Source organism: Sitophilus oryzae, unplaced genomic scaffold (assembly GCF_002938485.1).
Source record: "Sitophilus oryzae breed Bouriz unplaced genomic scaffold, Soryzae_2.0 scaffold_172_pilon_pilon, whole genome shotgun sequence".
Lineage (NCBI taxonomy): Eukaryota > Metazoa > Arthropoda > Insecta > Coleoptera > Curculionidae > Sitophilus > Sitophilus oryzae.
In genome coordinates this window covers 10,325,478-10,347,652 of record NW_022146424.1, presented here as the reverse complement: position 1 = coordinate 10,347,652, position 22,175 = coordinate 10,325,478, and the positions used below count along the sequence as shown (strand labels likewise).

Genomic DNA, 22,175 nt, shown 5'->3' with positions numbered 1-22,175 from the left:
AAAAAACCGGGAGCCGTCCACATTATAGTTTTCGTAGTCATGAATCGTTTTGGCGAGAAAGAGGTTCAGCTCGCAGCAGCGGCGTGCGTAATTATTTTTGAACTAAGGGAAAGAAAGTCGAGAAAAAAAGCGGTTTTGAGTCCGCCATAGCCTACCAGTAAAATCTAGATACAGTTGAACACAATTAGCTTATCTTTTCAATACTTGCCTCGGCTGTTTCTCGTGGTGTCGTCTGTCTTTTAAAAACATTAATAATTTACAGTACGTCTTGTCTCCTGGATCTGTGTCTATGAAAGGAATGCGGACAAAAACCATTTAAATAAACAGCAATATATTCTATACGTCGATTTGACGAGTGCGTCACCGCAAATCGCTCCGCCCACTCATTTTATTGGCTACTTGCAAATTTGTCGAATTTTTATTGATGGGACGCGTCGTCTATTTTTTACGAAAAACATCAAGAGAATATCGTTTCCCCTCTCACGGATACCCCGTAGCTACAGAACGGACAGACGTACTGTAAAAGCAAAAGCAAACCATTTTGAATTATCCACTTCATCTAAATCTAAACCATGCAGTTCCTGATTTGCATTTCTTTTGTTCCCGCTGGAACTGGCCTATTAGATTACGCATTTTTTCTCAACATTTTCTGTTTCCAAATACATACTATGAAATGAAAATCGCTGTCATTTTATATGGAAAATTATATGGGGAATGTCATCGATCGTCATGTCCAAGCCAACTGGACGGAGGCCGACGCCGACTGGACGCAGTTTTTTTTTTCGATCATACGGTATTATTGACCAGTAAATAAACAAATCAATATCAGCTCACCACACTAAGATTCTGTCGCGCACGTCCCTGAAAATATGAGCGGCTAAACTAGAAATTTAGCAAGTGTGGACGCGTTGTTTCATGTTACAATAGCAATGTTGCACAACATCTTTTGATCTTTACCGACTACAAATGGATAACATCTAGCAAGTTATATAGCATCGAAATTTGCTAAATATAACTAAAAAATATGTAACATGTTATATAACTTTGCTATATAGCAGTGTTATATAGCAAGTGTGGACCGTCCTTAAGAGTAAGAACACCTATAGCTTTTTAAAATTCACACCTATAGGTTATTTCCAAAATATTTTTGCATTTATTCATTTACATCCTGTAGGTATACTATATCGTTTAATTTATTATTTTATTTACTATGTGTTTTAATTTATATATTTAAATAGATAATAATTAAAGACATTCTGATATTTCTCAGAATAGTTTAATGAAACTTAAAGATTTATTTATTTTCAACACACATGCATTATAATTTATAGTAATTGTTATTTTATAGAAAACTGACTAAATTAACATATCAATCACTTCAATCAAATCAAATTATTTTAAGAAAAATACAAATTATTAAAAAAAAATACAAATTTCTATCATTATTTTTAAGTTGTCATCTGGGTGTAAATTGGCAGTCTAGGTTATGTTTAGTCCTCATGGTTAAAAACGACCTTAGATCCATTTCTTCTACCGATTTGTATTTGGAAGTAATCTTAAAGTTACGCACGACACTGGCAGCTACAACTTTCAAGCTCATTAGTCCGTAAGTTTTTCCTAAAAATTATACATTTTAAAGTTTATTAAGTTAGCACGTTGATAAGCTCTAATAAAGTACAATAATGTGTTTAAAATATTCTTTATTGGAAAAATATTAAAACATTTTATGGTGAAAGAAACTATACCAGTTTAGTAAGTTCTACAAATAAGAACATGAAAATCCTATAGAAATATTGATAAAACTACAGGAATGAAAATATACACTCACAATCAAAAAAAATCACATAAGAAGACTCAATATCTCCAAAGCAGTTTTAGTAATTTTGGAACACGCAACGACAAATTAGATTGGAACAGTTAAAGTCTCAAGATAGATGACTGATAGCTGACAGGCCAGTCATCTAAGACGTTTAAAAAGGCAAACATCGCAAACGGGACTGTATCTACCATTTTTTAATATATTGTTAGGACCCATGAGACTAAGTTATGCCCAATTTTGCAACCCTCAAAACCCTGTGCTACTCCCGTGATACTCAAAACACCTCAAAATTTTGGTACTTATTTCAGTTTTTTTGAAAAAACTATGTTAAGAAAGCATTTTTCAAATTTAATTGTTCTACACTTTTAAAGTCAACTAAATTTCCTACAATTTAAGCTCAACCCGAACCCTCTAGGCCAATTCGTTGTCGAAATACAGCCAATCAAATATCGGCTATTTTTTTGAAAAACTAAAAATTTATGAGTACGGTCACATTCCAAAGCACGTATCGCCTAAACTAATGGCTCTAGAGAAAAGTCATGAGGAATAAAGTTGTAGAGAATTTATTCAACTTTAATTTGGTGTAAGAATAGGGCCGCTAGGTGTCGTATTACACCGCTCGCTAAAAACATTATCCCAGGAAACAAGGCGTTCACAGTGGTCGATGGTGGTTACCTCCTGCACAAGGTGGTCTGGCATCGAAATCATTCAGTCAGAGATATTGTGGCTGGATACGTTTTAAACAACTTTGGTAAAAATATTGCAGCGGTTTTTGATGGATACCCAGAAGATGCGGCTATGAAAAACACTAAATCAGCTGAACGTCTGTGGCGATATGCTTCTCTTTCCTGTAGTGACATTTTGTTTTATGAAGCGACACTCATCAAAGTGCCCCAAGCAAAAGTGCTCTCAAATGAATCGACCAATGCTATCACATGATGTGTCCCGAATTTGATAGACAGGGTATCGAGGTATATCAATCACCAGAAGACGCTGATGCTGAGATAGTGAGAAATGCCCTCTCCAAGAGCTCATCGTACGACCAAGTTTTTATCATGGTGCGAATGTCTACAAAAAAATCCCTACTGGATAGACCTGGCCACCATTTTCTTTGATCCAAACTCGACGCAAGAAGAAGTAGGAAATGCTTGGGCTTAAATTGTAGGAAATTTAGTTGACTTTATAAAAGTGTAGAACAATTATATTTGAAAAATGCTTTCTTAACGTAGTTTTTTCAAAAAAACTGAAATAAGTACCAAAATTTTGGGTTTTTTTGAGTAACACGGGAGTAGCACAGGGTTTTGAGGGTTGCAAAATTGGGCATAACTTAGTCTCATGGGTCCTAACAATATATAAAAAATCGTAGATACAGTCCCGTTTGCGATGTGAGATGTCTTAAATGACTGGCCTATGAATTATCTAAACGTCGCTGCTGACATTGCCTGACTGCTAACAGCCTTGAAAAGAAAAGCTACAAACACAAAAAAATGACAATATTTTTTGTGAAGTATAGTCTAAGTTTAAGATGGAACAGTTTACATTAGGAAACCATCAGGAACAAAACAGCAAAATACCGATATATTAATTTAAAAAAATAACAAATATCTTACCAATACAATTTCGAGTTCCTGCAGAAAATGGAATGTAGCAATTTGGTGGTCTTTTTGCTACTTCTTCTGGTAGAAATCGGTCAGGGTTAAATTTTAAAGGGTCAATCCAGTATCGCTTATTACGATGAAGGGTAAAAATACTTATCACTATATTAATACCTTTTGGAAATGTCTTAGTACCTAAATTATAAAGAATATTTATAATAAAAGAAAAAGCAATAAATGTAAACTTGTTTGTGATTTAATGTATCTAGTATTACCGTTCTGTTTTCAAGTTTTGGGCAATAACCATAAATGTTATTTATTTTACAGCTGGTTTAGCTTTATCAATATCATTGGCATTTGTGTTCGAATTTTTCATTTTTAACTTTGAGATCTGTTGAACTAGTTATAGTTTTTCCGGTGTCAAAGGAATAAGATGGGGCTCGTAATTTTGTCACTGTTTTTATCGGCGTCATTGTCGCCGTGGTCTGGACAAACGAATCAAGAGTCCCAGTATTTCCAATTGTCTTCGGAAATACTATACACTATTGCATTTGTTATAGCGGATATAATAAGCTCTATATTTAAAGGTCTGCTCCGATTTATTGTCGTAATATTTTACCACGTTTTAAGGACACTTAACCGATAAACCGGTAATGCAATCCCTATATTGGACGATATCAAATTTGATATACGATTTATTAAACTTTAACCACCTTAAACTTATTATTTCTCTCACCACAATTTACGTCATTGGTGGTATATCTTCCTATTGCCGGAGCTATTGGAAACAGTCTCAGAGTTTCAAAAATAACTCTTTCGAGGTATTTCAATTTGGGTAGATCTTGAACTTCAATCGGACGATCCAGACCTACTTCCCATAAGATTTCCTCATATACTTTATCCTAAACATAAAATATAATCAAAAATATTTTTAACCAAGCGTGCTTTGTACATTGACAAAAAAATAATCTCGTGAATAATTATATTGCTTTTTTTCTGGCAATAGACAACTTTTGATCATACGGATTATTTTTTTTAATTATACATAACAAAAAGCACAGCCTATATGTCAGACAGACAGTCGACTTACAATCATTTACAATGATTTACATGGATCTCTTTTGTGTCTACCTAGGAATTTAATTCTAGGAAATTCAATACCTAGAAATTCGGTTCCATTGAATTTCGGGTTAATAAAAACAACTATCTGATGTGGCAGGACCAGGTGCGTCTCAAAAATGACTCACCCCTATAATTTTTTTATTTCCTCAGATAAAAAAAACGAGATTTGGTATGTTAGTATATGAGATAAATTAGGATTATTTGACGTATTCAATTATTGTTTTTGGACACTTTCTGTTTCACCGGAAATAACTAAAAATTTTAGTTTTAAATAATAGCCTCGGTATTTTTTTACTTTATTCGATAGGAAATGACATATAGAATCTGAATAAAATGACATATCATATGTCAACTTTTGACATTTTCGCATATGGTTTTTTACAACAATTTGACTCGAAATACCAAGTGTGTGGTACCAAATTATTCGTAAAGAATGCTTTTTTCAAATATGCTAATGAGACACCCTTGTTCCATTTGGAAAAATTGAAATATGATTAAAAATATGATTTGGGCATCTTTTAACCGACCAGGTCAAGAAACGAAAAACATTAGACGATCAAATCTATTTTTCCAAGGCTTCTTGATTGAAAATTAGTGTTTTTAACACACCCATGGCACTATAGATTGAAATTTAAAAATTTTTAAGCGAAAATGTCGAAAGTCATTTTTTAATTTTTTATCCGAAAAAATAAAAAAGTTATAGAGGTGAGCCACTTTTGAGACGCACCCGGTATATGGTGACTGCCCTCAGGCGTACGAGGGAAGGTGCGCGGATACTAAAAAACTAGCGAAGTTGACCGGCTGTCTGATAAATCGGCTGTGATAAGAAGTACGCACTTAAAAAAATAAAATAATTTTCGAAACATGAAATGATATAAAAAAAAAAAATATAAAAATGCTCTTCTGTTGAATTGTAACAAGTTAGAATTACCTGAATGTCTAAATTCATGCCCAAAAGGGTCAATAGAAAAGCCAAAGCATTGCCAGTAGTATCAGCTGCCTAAAGAAAAGAAAAGAAGATTTTCATGGTAAATTTTTAGGTGATAAAAATGTAGTGTTATAATGTATAACAATATTTCATTAAAACAGTTTTATTCAAAAAAAAACTTACAGCAAAAGCAAACCCAGCAAATTCATCATTTATGTCACTTTTAGAATACAGATTTTTATCAGCATGTATTACTGAATCTAGAAATGACTTTTGCACGGGTGAATTTTCGTTAATTTGTTTTTTCCTTTCAGAAACAACCTAAAAAGTATCTTGGTACTGAAAATATTTAATTAAGAAGTTTAATCAAATAAATATAATCCACATAGTCAACAATACTTTAAACATAATACATGTTTCAGTAAATAAACCTTATGCATAGAACTTGTGAAGAACATTGCACTCTTGGCACCTTGAAGAAACTTCATAAAATTTTTCCAAATGCAGATCAATAAGAAAGGATAGCCTGATATCGCTTTAACAACATTATGCCCAAAAATTTCTTGGAATCTAAAAAGGTATTACATTTACTATATAACTAAGATACCATACGATCGAAAAAAAAAACGGCGTTAAAAACGACTGTGGAATAAAAATCGATAATAATTTTGACGAGGTTAAGCCCTAGACGTCATTACTTGTACTCTTCTTTATTTTTTAATGGTGCTTAGGTACTGCCAGTTACTCTCAAGAAGGTTGTAATTTATTTCTATTTGAGTAAAAATGATTTAAATGGTGTAGTTTAAAATTCGAGTAAAAACAATATTTTAGAAATAGATTTGTGTATCTGGAAACGGGAGGGGGGGGTTCTATCTTTTATAATATTTTTATAATTAGTGTTAATTTTTGACAAGTTTTATGTCAATTTCTTAGTAAATAACGTCTAGAGACTGACCTCACCAAAATTATCATCGATTGTCATTCTTGTATTTGACGCGGTAAGATTATTAAATGAGAACTTACAGATCAAGCTCTTCGAGCAGCTTGAAACCTTGTTCTGTTTGGAAATTGTATTCCTTATTTCCCATCGTTTCTAGAATATAAGATTATAGACATTTTTTATTTACAGTGTGATTATTACAAAAAATGAAAATAAAAATGTAAAGTAGATTTTTCATAATTTAGTTTCATCTTTACTACGATTCATTATGAAAACTAGTTGTAAAAAGTTTTTATATACCTACCCAAAAATGAACTCAATGCGTAAGCGACACAAACCACAAAAAGATCTCTATTTTCCATATCTTTAAGTGTCTCGATTAAAGTTTTGCTGTTTTTGTAAAAAATCGGAACGAAAGAATTAAGAGTTACTTGATTGAAGCTTTTCGACAAGAACTTCCTCTTTGGCTTCCATTGCTTCACTAAAATAAAAAAGTATAAGACATGTGAAACATTTTAAACTGCCTCTACATTACTCGCGAAGTAGGCCGAAGTAGGTCAATGCCGAATAGTGAAGAAGGTTATTTCGTGTTTCCTTCGTATAATAAAAATAAGCCGAGAAGAGACAAAGTTAGTTATAACCTTAGATTAACAATGTTATAACCCCTCTTCAATATTCGACCTTGACCTACTTCGGCTTACTTCGTGAGTAGAGTAGAGGCCGTATTAAGTAGCTATACCGGGTGTTTCTCAAAACTGGCTCACCCCTGTAACTTTTATATTTTTTCAGATAAAAAAACGAGATTTGGTACGTTAGTATATAATATAAATCAGGATTGATGGACGTATTCAATTGTTTTTGCTCACTTCCTCTTTCACCGGAAATGACTAATAAACATTTGTATTTTAAATAAAACCCTCGGTATATTTTACTTTATTCGTTAAAACATGACACTCTGAATAGAGTGACATATATCATATGTCAACTTTTGACATTTTCGCATATGGTTTATTTGAAATTGTAATATGCGCTTCATAACGAACATTTGACTCGAAATACCAAATGTATGATACCAAATTATTCGTAAAAAAATGCTTCCAAATTTTCCGAATATAGTAATGAGCCACCCTCGTTCTATTTGAAAAATTGAATTATGATTAAAAATACGATTTGGGCATCTTTCAACCGGCCAGGACAAGACAAGAAAAACATTAGAAGATGAAATATATTTTTCCAAGGCTCCTTGATTTAAAATTGGTGCTTAACACAGCCATAGCACCCTAGAATGAAATTTAAAATACATTTTTTTATTACAGTTGAGGGTTGGAACCTTTGGTGTTACACAGCAAAATAAAAACACTAAATCACCACAATACACCAAAACACTTTTACTTTTACACTGGACGCGCGTTTCGTTAACCATGTTAGCATCATCAGCAGATGATTATAAACTAAAATACAATCTACAAGTTGAGCGTTTATATACTCGCTCAGTGGGCACCGAGTGGGCGTGGCAAAATCTAGCCAACCGAGTCAGAGCCCACTGAGCGTAACAGTTAGATTTCCGCCACTAGAGTAGTAGGAACAAAGAACTTGAAGGAATTGGACCGTTGACTCTGTTCATACTGTGACAAATCTTTTCGGATTAATCACTTGTCTATGGGTAGCGTGACTATTTTATAATTATAAAAAAACAATTAAGTTGAGCGGAAGGCAAACTTGGATAAAAAGTACACCGACTCTTTGGAGCGTATGTTTAATGCTTTGTCTTAGTGCTGTTAGTCTCTCAAATCTATTATAACTTACCTTAATTGCGGCCCGATCTCTGTCTGTGAATCTGTAGCTCATTCCTCGAGACTTTTCTGGACTGCTCTGGAGATATTCTGCCCGTTCATAAGAATCTTATTTATATACTTTTAAAACACTCTTATTTTTTACTATCGAAATAAAACGGCCGAGTTTTTAGAAAACATTTAAATTTAATATTAAAAAGAAAATAAAGAACAAATAAAAAAATATATATGTATATGATCGAAATTACTTGTTATTAATATAAATAGAAAATAGATGGAAAAATACAAGAAAATTGTCTGGTGTCTGCTTTGTTGAAAAATCTGATAATTACATAATCAATTGAACCTTCATTACTAAATCTTAACACATTAAAATAATTTTAGAGAAGAAAATTAAAAACAGAAATTAAAAACATTTGACAAAAGGACATAAAAAAAATACTATTAGCAGACACTAGACTTAAAAACTACAGGGGGTCACATCGTGAACGTTACCGAGTTTCGCGAACCCGAGGGAGAACCGTCTCTTTTAGAAACTTAAACCGAACTAACTTTTCTGCCTAAAAACAGCCCCAAGGTTCCAACATTACAGGGTTGAAGGGTGGTGCATTCGGTACTTCGCCAATAGGATCATCCCTAAAGGTACTGTTCTTTGCTTGATTGGTCAGCTTGACACCGCCCTTCAAACCAAATAGGTTCGACCTCCCGTTGTTAGATGGCAGTACTATGACCATTTTACGTATTTAATCCTAGTTTACGTCTAGATACGTGCTTTCCTAAAGTTCCCAGATCCTTTACAAACATCCGGCGATAGTTACATGTTATCAAGGGTGGTTATTGGTTTTACAATGTCCCGGCGTTTTTTCTAAGGTCTATCTTTACAATTTTCTGTTTACTTCTAAGTTCTACAGTTTATTTGCTTTGCCCTTCTATAAGTTTGGGAATTTAAAAATAGTCACGTTTGAAAGATGTTTGTTTTATTACTTCCTGTTAAAAGACCCTCTCCCGAAACTAATAACCGAAAACATCGACTTGAACGTAAAGGACATAGGAAATTATCTGTTAATCATATAAATAATAATATAAAGGAAATAATCTGTTACAATTTGCCCTCCCCTTAAGAGGGAAGCTATTGTTTCCAAAAAATAAAAATAAAATAAACTAAATCTGAAAAGAAACAATATAAGTAATATGATGCAAATAAAATTAAATAAGATAATATGGTCAACACAAATGAAACAATAGGTTCACGATATGATTCCTGCTTACATTACGCTAATCTTCTACTAACTATTAAAAATTACACTTAATACTAAAAAGATATCTGCGGCGAACAATTTGCTTTGGCGCAACCCGATCATACTACTCGATCGATGAAACACTCCACTCCCGTTCTCACAGTTCTTGATCGATGCTTAATTTCTTCTGTAGATGGAACCGGAATAATGTGGATGTTTCCATGAATACTATGTGGATGTCTCATTCAGATTAACCATAAGACCTCGCTGGAATTGCGCCTCGACGTTATAATAAATCTGGATGTGCGTTCTGCATGAAGGAATCCATCTTGTTACCCTTCTCACTGATGTCATCTGATGACGTTTATTGGCAAACTGAATTATGAAAAGTAGGTACACATGTCTTGAGTGGAAACTGGCATAGGTCATACGAACGAACGCATGCCTATAGAGGTTAAACCGCCTCTGCTCGGTCCTCCGTACCTCGTTTGTAATCTCTTACTATGAATCAAGTCCATTCTGGACAGTGAGGCTTTCAATCAGAGAAGTTATAAGGGTCGCTTCTATGTTGCTTACATCCGTATTACGTTGTCGATTATTTCTGAGTGTTCTGATACTTTTTGAGCTGCAGGATTTAGTTGCAGGATATAGCCAGATGTGTTTCCACTCCCTAACAGTGTCGAGGTTAGACATATTTTAACACTAACAGAATGATATCTGAGTCTTCTCTATCTTCACATGCTTTTAACTGATCCCATTCAAATTGTTAAACTTGGTTAAAAATGTTACTATACCAACTGTCCAATACTTTAAATTCCGAATGATTACTAACTCCTTTCTTATAGCGTGTCTTTATGTTGTCTGTTTGAATGACTAAATTCTGGTATACATAGGTTCTAGTTCACTATCCAATTGATATGTGGCATTAGGTACCACGCCTATTTCTAGTTGGACGCCTATTCTATCAGCTAAATCTAACTGATTTATAGCTAGGATAAGAGACTAAACGAATTGATCGACTAAATCAGTTGATAAATTAAATCAATAATTGGTTGTTGAATATGTCTAACATTCTGGTAACTGTAATTCAAATTGATCTTCTAGGTTAATACCACTATGATTTTGAAGATACTGCGTAACAAATACTCCTGACATGGTTAACCTTTCAGAGAACATCGCACTGTAGTATTCAGGATATCCTCTACCCATCTGTTGCGATCTTACAAGTCCCGCAAGATATCCCTCTTCTTCGTCCCTTAATGGTATAAATCTTATAAACTAAGTCTATGGTCGTGAGGTAGACCGCTGGCAGAATAAGGAATTCAAAAAAACTTAAAATTTACTGTAACATAAAAAAACTTTAAAACGCTCTGAACTATTGCTGAAAAAACTACCAATAGCATAATACATGAAATCTATGGTCATTGGTATCGACTTATTTTTATACCCTAATACATCTGCTTGCTCTACGTTTCTATCGTCCCCGGTATTCTCCTTTCTAAACCTCTGTACACCTATACATACATCTTAGATCTATCGTTAACTGTTTCACTTCTGATATATTATCATCATCGAGCTCCAGGGTTAGCTAATTTTCTATATTTTTAACAACTTGCCCTTAATTAAAATTCTGAAATCCTAAAACTTAAAACAATCACTTTTATTCTTGTCTCTAATGCGTAGTATAGGATAATAACACTCTGTCTATTATGATAAAAAAATTAATAAAAAAAATAAAACAAAGTTTTTATCAAAAGAATTCAATTAATAAAATAAATTCCAAATCAAATCGAAGTGTTACGTTACTTATAAAAAAAAATTAATTATGAAAACCTCATAAGTTAAAGCTATTTAAAAAAATTATATCTATGACTTATTAATTAAATTAAGTAAAAAATTAGATAAAGAGTTATAAAATAAGAAAGATTGATAAATAGATAAAGACTTATTAAATTAAATAAAAAAAATATTGCAGGAAAAATTCTCATAGGCAAAGTAATTATCTGAAACGCTGAAAGAAAAACAAATTATCCATTAGGTTACTGTTATAACTTACAAAACCTTTTTTCTAGACCCAGGTAATGGTCCATCTAACAAAACACCCTGTATACTAGCCATAAAAGGTAAATAGCATTTAAATGAAAAAAGTTTTTGGCAAATGTCTATCAATAAAAAATTAAAAAAAAAATGTTAAATATAGGATATTATCTGAAAAACCATTATTTAAATCTCAAAATAAATTTACTAAAATTTAATGAAAAGGAAATGTAATAAGTAAGTAAATTTAGGTAAAATAGAATAAACAATGAAACTCTTTAAGTTAATACAAAAAATCTATAAACTTTCAAAGCCTATATTTAAAATAAAAATTTTTTTAATACCTCAGAAAAAATTAGTCTTGAAAATAAAATACCCGAAAATAACCTTTAACGCTATTTTCTTTCATCTCTCTAAACAATAAATCACCACTCAATTAAGACATAAAAACTATAACTCTTCCTGAAATAAAAAAATTGTATACAAAAAAATGATCAAATACCAACATATAAAAACGTAAAAATTATCAGATTGTAAAATCATTGTGTTCTTTCAGTGTACCTTTAAACAAATTTATGCAAATTATTACTCTGAACCTTTCTTTTGTTTTATCCTTTTAGAATTCCTCTGTTAAATTATACTAACCCTTTCTCTATCAGTATATTTTTCTTCTTATAAGATGTTCGATCTTCAAAAGTATCTGGTGTATGATTTTTCCCACATGTAAGGTTTCTAAACTTCTCCGATGTCTTACATGCCTGTTGGCTTTTAGCGGTTTATATCCTGGGCAGATATATACCTATATATCTCTACATAACCCTGGAGTTCTCCTTTTTCCCTGGAGTCCAACTCCTGCTCCGCCATATCTAGATGCCTACATTCTATCTTTGAATGCAACCCATATGAACGATCTGGGTGTTTATTCGGATCGTCCAGTCTAATTCTTCCACAGGTACAAAATTTTATGAGAGGGGTGGATTTACTTATGGTCTGAGGTGTGGCTGTCAAATTTAGTATACAAATAACGATTTCTCTGTTCTGTTGTTTAATGGGTTCTGGTATCTTTACTATTGTAGCCGCAGAGTTCTGCTGCAGTAAGGTTCAACAGTTCACAAATCACAGTGCCCGTAGGGACTCGAGTACTTACAGATACACTATATTTGCAACCATGTAAAGCTGGTATAATTATTTCCTCACAAAGCTTAATCGAACCAGGTTGCTTAGAGCAAGCTAATTCTTCACCGGGAATGTGGCCATCATTCAGTAGTGTCAAACTTGTGAGTACTTTCTGGTTTATTGATATTTCCATGAGTTATTCGTATACGTTTGCGGTCTATTGTAATCTTCGAATTGAGGGTTCGAATTTTCCTCGCTACGTGGTCCTTCAGCATTCCTGCCTTCACAGTGTAGCTCGTTGTTTATGTGTAGTACCTTGTTTCCCCTGACTTGCATACAATAATCGACTAAAGTGGATCCCCTGTGCCCCTGCTGTGAACTTCCTTCACATGCCCTGTGGACTCCCTCCACACTGTCTATACCCGACAGTACTGTCTATTCCAGACAAAAAAATAAACTCGGGTTTTCAGCCCCTCTGAGTTTTGGCACGCTCTAATCGATAGGTTCCTGCTCCCTTGACTTCGTATGCCATCACTGACCTCCTTATCAGTGAACGCAGGTTTCACACTCATTGTCCTGGATGACAAATCCGTGGCAGAATTAGACGTGTATCTGATATGTCCACACTGCACTTCTCAATTTTCCTCTTTAGTTCGTCGATAGTCCTTTGCAATTCTTCTGGACTGGGAGTAGAAATTACTTCGGCTCCTTTCTGGCAAAACTGATGGATGTTCGTATCCATAATTATTCCTTTTAACCCTTTTTTACCTAACGTGCTTACTTGTGCTTTTCGGAGACTGTCTGGCCACCCTTACTGAGTGCCTAGATGAGATCCAACGTCCTTTGTGTAGTTTGAAAAGAAACGTTGACCTGAAGCCCATAAACCAATTTGCCAACCGTGAACAACATCCTCTTCTAAACACAACCTTACATGCCTTACGCAATTTATATGCGTCACCTTTTATCTCTGAAACATTTTCGAAATTCCACTTCTTTTTTTCCGACTCTACATTTAAGTTACCCTCGTAGTTTCTTGTTTCTCCCAATAACCTACGACCAGTGTCATAAAACTGACCGGTAATACCTCCGTCGCTCAGGTATCTACTCTCGATGAAAAAAAAACCTTAGGGTATAAATATACAATCATACTGATATAGCCGTTGGATTCCTTATTTAATTTTTCTTAATTGAAAACAAATCTTACTTGTAGGTAAGTTGCAAAAATAAATGAAATAAATACAAGAGATGAATAATAAATTAAGTATACGGGAGAATTAAGATTGTCCCAAACCCTATCATAAACATAAAAAAATGCAACACAAAAAAAAATGCTTTAAAACCTTGTCTAGTCAAGTTATACCTTTTACTAGAACTGTCTCCGTTCTTACAACCGTAATAAAACTTGTCGGCCTTTCCCGAAAAACGTAATAGCATAAAAAAAAATATATCCAAATTAAAATATTACCTATAAATTAGCTATAGGAAAAACATACGTATTCACTTTACTTCTGAATAAAACAATAAGGGTTTACGACAATACTTAATTCTATATGACGACATGGGAATACTTTTTAGCATGTCGAAAGAGTTCGGTTTAATCTTCCATGCTAACTACAAAAAAAATCCATTCAGTTTTAGTTACTTAAAAAAACTAGGTACTTCGTTGATTGCTATGAGAAGGATAGTTAACAGATTTTGCTTCTAGAGGCTGACTGTACAATTTCCTTGCCATGATATTTACTCTTTAATTCCCGTTAATTACTTTACCGCAATCTATTTACTAATAACATTCAAGTTTCCCTAACTTAAAAAAAAATATCTATTTAATCTTCATGATTTTTTCTTAAAACAAAAGACTACTCTCAAGAATTAAATATTCTGATTTAACGCAAATTCTACTTTAAACAAAAACTATTGTTGCAATTATTCTTTAAGAGAAAAAAAAAACTTAAAATCAACAAAACCAAAATTATTTAAATTTTCTACGTAATCCTTAAATCACTCTTATCGTTGAAACAAAAATATATATAGAATCAATTTTTAATTTATTAATCAATATTATCAACGAAATTATTTTAAATCGACAAATTACATTTTGCGTTCGTACAGAAATGAAGAAAAACTTAAAATATCTTGTGGCCGCCGCTATATCTAAAATAAAATACAATAAACCAGGACAAAACATCAAAAATAATAGAATTATAACATTTTAATCACTAAGATCCATTAACAAACATACCAGAAAATAAATTTCAGACGGATTATAAAAATATTCATTCAACTTATTACAATTATCACCTTAATAGGATAACTATTAATATTCAACTAATACTGTTAAAGTCACAAAAATAAGTTAAAAAAATCGAGAAAAATAAATTTAGCCTTTTCTTCTCAAGTTAAAAGAAAAATAAAACCAAAAACAAGAATTACGTACTACAAATTAGTTTTCCAAGATTCCCTTAGCTATAACCAAATTTTAAATCAAAAATAAAATCCAAAAACAATAATCTGGGTACTACAAACTAATTATTTGTGTATCCCCTTAGCTGTAACCAAATTTTAAATAAAAAATAAAATCAAAAGGAATAATCTAGGTCCTACAAATTAATTATTTTTGTATCCCCTGAGCTGCCACCAAATTTTATGTGACAAATCTTTTCGGATTAATCACTTGTCTATGGGTAGCGTGACTATTTTATAATTATAAAAAAACCAATTACGTTGAGCGGAAGGCAAACTTGGATAAGAAGTACACCGACTCTTTGGAGCGTATGTTTAATGCTTTGTCTTAGTGCTGTTAGTCTCTCAAATCTATTATAACTTACCTTAATTGCGGCCAGACCTCTCTCTGTGAATCTGTAGCTCATTTCTGGAGCCTTTTCTGGACTGCTCTGGAGATATTGTGCTCGTTCATAATGATCTTACTTTTATATACTTTTAAAACACTCTTATTTTTTACTATCGAAATAAAACGGCCGAGTTTTTAGAAAACATTTAAATTTAATATTAAAAAGAAAATAAAGAACAAATAAAAAAATATATATGTATATGATCGAAATTACTTGTTATTACTAAAAATGGAAAATAGATGGAAAAATACAAGAAAATTGTCTGCTGTCTGCTTTGTTGAAAAATCTGATAATTACATAATCAATTGAACCTTCGTTACTAAATCTTACTACAACACATTAAAATAATTTTAGAGAAGAAAATTAAAAACATTTGACAAAAGGACATAAAAAAAATACTATTAGTAGACACCACACTTAAAAACTACAGGGGGTCACATCGTGAACCTTACCGAGTTTCGCGAACCCGAGAGAGAACCGTCTCTTTTAGAAACTTAAACCGAACTAACTTTTCTGCCTAAAAACAGCCCCGAGGTTCCAACATTACAGGGTTGAAGGGTGGTGCATTCGGTACTTAGCCAATAGGATCATCCCTAAAGGTACTGTTCTTTGCTTGATTGGTCAGCTTGACACCGCCCTTCAAACCAAATTGGTTCGACCTCCCGTTGTTAGATGGCAGTACTATGACCATTTTACGTATTTAATTCTCGTTTACGTCTAGTTACGTGCTTTCCTAAAGTTCCCAGATCCTTTACAAATATCCGGCGATAGTTACATGTTATCAAGGGTGGTTATTGGTTTTACAACGTCCCAGCGTTTTTATCTAAGGTCTATCTTTACAATTTTCTGTTTACTTCTAAGTTCTACAGTTTATTTGCTTTGCCCTTCTATAAGTTTGGGAATTTAAAATAGTCACGTTTGAAAGATGTTTGTTTTATTACTTCCTGTTAAAAGACCCTCTCCCGAAACTAATAACCGAAAACATCGACTTGAACGTAAAGGATATAGGAAATTATCTGTTAATCATATAAATAATAATATAAAGGAAATAATCTGTTACAATACTATCTTTACATTTATTAATTCTGATGCTTTCATATACATCTAATTGCCTGTAATTAGAGACTTGTTTAATTAATTTTAAATTATTAAGATCTATACAATGTTCTTTATCAACAATATGTTCGGCAACGCAAGATTTATCAGGTCTACCATATCTTATCTAAGCTAAATGTTCTTTAAATCTAGTTAATATTGATCTTCTAGTTTGCCCAACATATTTCTGATTACAATCTTTACAAGAAATTTCATAAATACCCGACCTTTCCAGTGGAGGTGTTTTATCCTTTGGATTACCTAATAATTGTTGTAATTTATTATTAGCACTATACACAAGTTTATAATTGACATTCTTAAAAATTCCTTTTAGACCACGGGATAACTCTCTATCAAACGGTATCGAAAAATATTTAGACGTATCTTTCTCCACTTGAAAAGTCGAATTTTCAGAAATCATTAACCTACGTTTTCTAATTAATTTATCAACTAGTGAAGGAGAATATCCATTACACTCAAAAGAAGAACATTGTATAGATCTTAATAATTTAAAATTAATTAAACAAGTCTCAAATTACAGGCAATTAGATGCATATGAAAGCATCAGAATTAATAAATGTAAAGATAGTATGAACAGAGCCAACGGTCCAATTCCTTCAAGTTCTTTGTTCCTACTACTCTAGTGGCGGAAATCTAACTGTTACGCTCAGTGGGCTTTGACTCGGTTGGCTAGATTTTGCCACGCCCACTCGGTGCCCACTGAGCGAGTATATAAACGATCAACTTGTAGATTGTACTTTAGTTTATAATCATCTGCTGATGATGCTAACATGGTTAGCGAAACGCGCGTCCAGTGTAAAAGTAAAAGTGTTTTGGTGTATTGTGGTGATTTAGTGTTTTTATTTTACATTTTTTTAAGCGAGAATGTCAAAAGTTGACATATTATATGTCATTCTAGTCAGACTGTCATTTTCTATCGAATAAATTAAAAAAATACCGAGGGTGCCATTTATAAATAAAAAGTTGTAGTAATTTCCGGTGAAATAGGAAGTGAGCAAAAACAAATGAATACGTCAATCAATCCTGATTTATGTCACATACAAAGGTATCAAATCTAGTTTATTTATCTGACAAAGAAAAGTTATAGGGGTGAGTATAGTAATTTACCTGGTAAGTATAGGATATTAGCTGGTATAATTAATTTGCTTAAATTATAGAATAATTCGGCTTTTTCCAGACAATCTGGATGTGTTAGGATTAGCCTAATTTCTTCGCTGTCATCTGGCATGTAATAATAATTGGGTCCTAACCAACATCCAATTGGAGAACCTCTCTTTTTTACTTGATTTGCAAACTGAAAGCAATCTAAAAACCACTCTTTAAATAATCCTAAATTTTCTAGATACAAAAATGATAAGTAAGAAATCGTGACATATAAACCAAAGCAATTCAATACATCTTAATTTACTCTATGTATTTTTACCTCGCTTCATATATAATTTATATCTAATTTTCTACAGAATGAATAAAAAGAACACATAGATGTTCCGTTTTAAAAAATTCGACTTTTTTATTCGGTAAGGTAACTCGACATAAAAATTAAATATAAAGTACTCATCACTCACCATTGTTTATAAGCGTTAAGGAGTTACCGAAAATTGGATAAAATTTGTCGGACGATTTGTATTTTTCAGCAAATTTCAAAATTTCTCTCTTTGAGTAAAGTGACCAGACAGTCCAGAAAAATATTATAATTAAGATAATTCCTGTTCCTAATATAATTTTCGTCCATATCATGCTAAAGATAAAAAATAAAGATATGTTAAAGACTCGGTTTTATAATCAATACAATACTATAAAAAATCTTCAGATATTTAATTACTAAAATAATATTTATTTTGTATACAACCTAATTTATTATTTTATTTACAACCACATATTATGTAATACTGACATTACTGACTTTTAAAAAATTTGAAAGTGTCAAATTATCTACATTTTTTCCCTCTTCCGTTTCCCTCACTCGGTTTTTCTTATTTCTCGCCTCATTTAATTCAGCAAAATATTCTTGTAATATCTTTATTAAATACTTATCTAACATCAACAAAAATAGACAAGAAGATTAACAATAATAATTGAAGATTTTAATACATTTATTTGTTGAAATTAATGATCAAATTTGACTTATTGTACGCGTTAATCGATATTGTTAAGGGGCCGCCCTGATGATGTGTTTCACTCATGGAGGTTTCACTGGTGTAAAAACTTAACTCCTGACTTGTGCAAGGTCTTCTAATGTCAACGAAAGAAGGTAAAGAGTTTGAATTGCTACAAGATGACGATGGCAACGATGCCGTTGAAGATATCATATTTGCGGTTTTAGTTTGGTTGGCTACAGATGCATCCACATAACTCTCGGCCACAGCACTGGATTTCAATCCCCCTAGACGCTTCAGCCGTAAAATATCAGCTCCGCTATTTACCACGTAGCCGCTGTTCGTATAAGTCTAAAAGCATGACCTGTGTAGATTATCGCATTGGGAAGTTTCAAAAAGCTAGCAATTTTGTAGGGAAATTTAGATATAGAATTGTATCCAAAGGGTTGATTTCGAACTTTTCCTAATCGATATTGAACAAAAATTCTGTCATTTTCAATATCTTTTCGTAACTGTATAAATTCTTTCACAATTTCTTTCCAACTTGTGTTAGTTATCATAAATGATCTGCTCTTATAAATTTTTGTATCGGGAATTTCTATGCAAAGTTGTTTTCTAAAATATCAATATGTGGAGTTTTCATCTTCAGTAGCTCATCACTTCGACATGCCCCAGACACACTTACTATAAGCACAACCTAAAACAATGAAAACAAATATATATAAAAACAGAAAAAGAAAACATTTTAAAAAAAAAACCTTACTTTAATAGGAAGGAATTCTGAGAAAATCCTCCAAGTTTTGCCTGGTAAAAATGCTAGACTTATTTGGCTTAAAACCTACATTCTGGCGTTTTAAAAAAGCGACGAGTTTGTGATATTTTTATATGTCTTTTCTTTAATTCTAGCATTGTCCGTATCATGCTGTACGTAGCCCAAAGAGTATATGACTTTTTCTGCCTTGCCATGTCGATAAAATATGCCATCAAGACTGTCTCCGAAGCAATATTTCTTTAGCAGCATTTCTTTCGGCACACCATTTTTCGTATACTTTCAATGCTATTTTCTTATAGCCCCCTACTTTTCTCTGGAAGTAAACTGGCTTCTGCTCTTTTTGCAGCTTCTGTAAGTTCTGGTGGAGTACCAATATTAAAGTAGTCTTCATTATCAGAACTTTCCGACAACGTTCTGGCTTTCTATGTTATATAAATTCGAAAAAGCGAACGAGAAATTCAAAACTGTCACTTAGTTGTTTGTTTTGCTGTTGAAGGTTTGCGCCATAACAACCACTGGTACCGGTTACTATAAATATGCTATAGATATGGAAATGCCAAAACAGAAACGACAAATTTTCACAAAATACTGTCCCTATTTTTTAATTAATGATATAATAATAGTAATAGCTCCCGTATATAGCGTTTAACGCCTTGGGAGTAGCAAGGTACAGCTTGCTATACTAGAGCCGTTCGGTATAGAAGGAAGGTAATGTGGCTAGCACTACGCTTCAACCGCCTATTAATAAATGACGTGGTTGTAAATAAAATAGTATTCAGACCTCGGACACACCTCGGAGGAAAGTTTTCATTATTGTTTCGAGATTTAGTTAATCTTCTCGACAGTAATGAAACACACTTCCTCGGTATGTAATATACTATTATTATATTAACATTGCTATTTATAGACGAAAAAACTCACCTTTCTTTGACTTAGTAGAAAATTTAGTCACAAAATTTATTTTAAAAGTGGGTAACCGTCTAGCGGGCTTGAAAATTTATTTATTATTGTTTCGAGCTAATGACAATTGAACTTGTTATTAAAAATTCCGATTTAGTATTTAAACAATATATTATATGTTAAATTAACAATAAATAAACAAAAATACGTACATAAGTTGAATAAATGAATTGTTCACAATGACTGATTTTCTTTATTTATTAATAACAATGGGAACTTAATTTACAAAAAATGATAGAATTTAACTTTATAAGGCAGAATGTTTGATAAGCATAATGCTTGATATTAAGTACAGTTTGGAATTGGAACCTGCGTTGTTACTATAGCAAAATAAAACACTAATTCGCCACAATACACCAAAACACACTTTACTTCTGTACTGAACGCGCGTTTCGCTAACCATGTTAGCATCATCAGCAGATGACTAAAACTTCTACCTGAGTTTTAATTATCTGCTGATGGTGGTAACATGGTTAGCAAAACGCGCGTCCAGTCGTAACCACCGTAATAACAAGGCTGGACAGCTGTGACGTAAAAAAAACGTGTGACGTCACCAACTGGAGGCTCAACTCTATTTAGCAGCGTTGTTAATTACCCGATAAAAGTTCAAATTGTGGATCTTTTTTCACTCACCAGGTATATTTGATATTTCGAAGTTAATGTCTTTTTCCGAGTTTTTAAAAATATTATAGTATATAAAAATAGTTTTAATAGAATACGGAAAAAATCATTCCAGTCAATAAATCTTTATCTCTCACTTTTTATCAATCAAATTTAATAAAGGAATATTTTAAGTCAAAAGCCAAATCACAATAGTATATAATATGAGAAAAAACAATAAACAATAAAAAAAATTGATATTTTTTATAGTATATATATTATGTAATTTATCAATGCCCCCTACTCCGGGGCGACGGCGGCGCGCGGCGTCGCTTTCCTAATGATAGGAATATTCAGAAATAGTGGCTCGCTATTCATCGTGATGAATTTGTGGTGACACAATAGAGCAGGATGTGTGATCAGCATTTTGATAAGGAAAGTATACTTTAGTTTATCACATATACAGATGAAAAATCCTGCTTTTTTTAATTATTAAATACATAGGACATTTAGATCTGAAATTAGAAATCTATTTATATGGCCAAAATACTACAGTCCAGATAAATGAACTAAAAACACCATTTGAAAGATTTATAAATGAAATTGATAGTTTATTACTTGATTCACTAGTTTTACAAAGCTAATAAAAATGAAGGTTCGGAAGTAGTCAATTAAGACGTAATTTACCTGAATAAGTACGTGTAGTTCTTCTTCAAAAACTACCTTTTTCCCGTTCATTAACTACATAAAAACTACTTTAATAGACTACGTATTGATATTACGAAAAAAATATTCTGTTGGTTAATTTTGATAGAAATAATGTAATGCATATGGCTTTTTATTTAAGCAAAGAATTATTTATATATTCATAAAAAAACAGAATATAATGGTTAACACAATATATTAAAATTATTATAAAATATGAAAACTCAAAACATTTTATAATATCTATAAGATAATCACCTAGTTAGTTCTAGTTCACCTTTTTGTCAAGACTTTGTAGAAAATACAATATGATCGAAAAAAAACGGCGTCAGCGATGGCTATGAAATGAAGATCGCTGTCATTTTATATGTAAAATTATATGGGGAATGTCATCGATCATCATTTCCAAGCCAACTAGACGCCGTTTTTTTTTGATCATACGGTATTTTTCAACCTGATTTATAATATGGTCATCAGTTTAATAATTTT

At 32.3% G+C, this 22,175-nt stretch overlaps 1 protein-coding gene across 1 annotated transcript; it reads right to left on the bottom strand.

Moving 5' to 3' along the window:
* Positions 1-1,305: 1,305 nt before the first annotated feature.
* LOC115881735 (cytochrome P450 4C1-like) lies at positions 1,306-20,405 on the bottom strand. Its single transcript, XM_030899354.1, has 11 exons — positions 20,343-20,405; positions 18,119-18,291; positions 17,661-17,858; positions 6,709-6,885; positions 6,488-6,557; positions 5,896-6,034; positions 5,648-5,785; positions 5,468-5,536; positions 4,151-4,316; positions 3,430-3,609; positions 1,306-1,617 (listed from the first exon to the last, which is right to left on the bottom strand). Exons 2-11 carry the CDS (start codon positions 18,288-18,290, stop codon positions 1,457-1,459), a joined length of 1,470 nt encoding a protein of 489 aa, XP_030755214.1. The 5' UTR covers position 18,291; positions 20,343-20,405; the 3' UTR covers positions 1,306-1,456.
* Positions 20,406-22,175: the final 1,770 nt, after the last annotated feature.

What these genes read in the sequence shown, in the direction of transcription:
- LOC115881735 (XM_030899354.1), bottom strand. Translation starts at nt 18,290, where the DNA reads ATGATATGGACGAAAATTATATTAGGAACAGGAATTATCTTAATTATA. An exon ending in TAATATCCTATACTTACCAG is followed by an intron (nt 6,886 to 17,660) that starts GTAAATTACTAT and finishes TTTTTATTTTAG; the next exon opens with TGAAGCAATGGAAGCCAAAG. An exon ending in GCATGAATTTAGACATTCAG is followed by an intron (nt 4,317 to 5,467) that starts GTAATTCTAACT and finishes TTTTATGTTTAG; the next exon opens with GATAAAGTATATGAGGAAAT.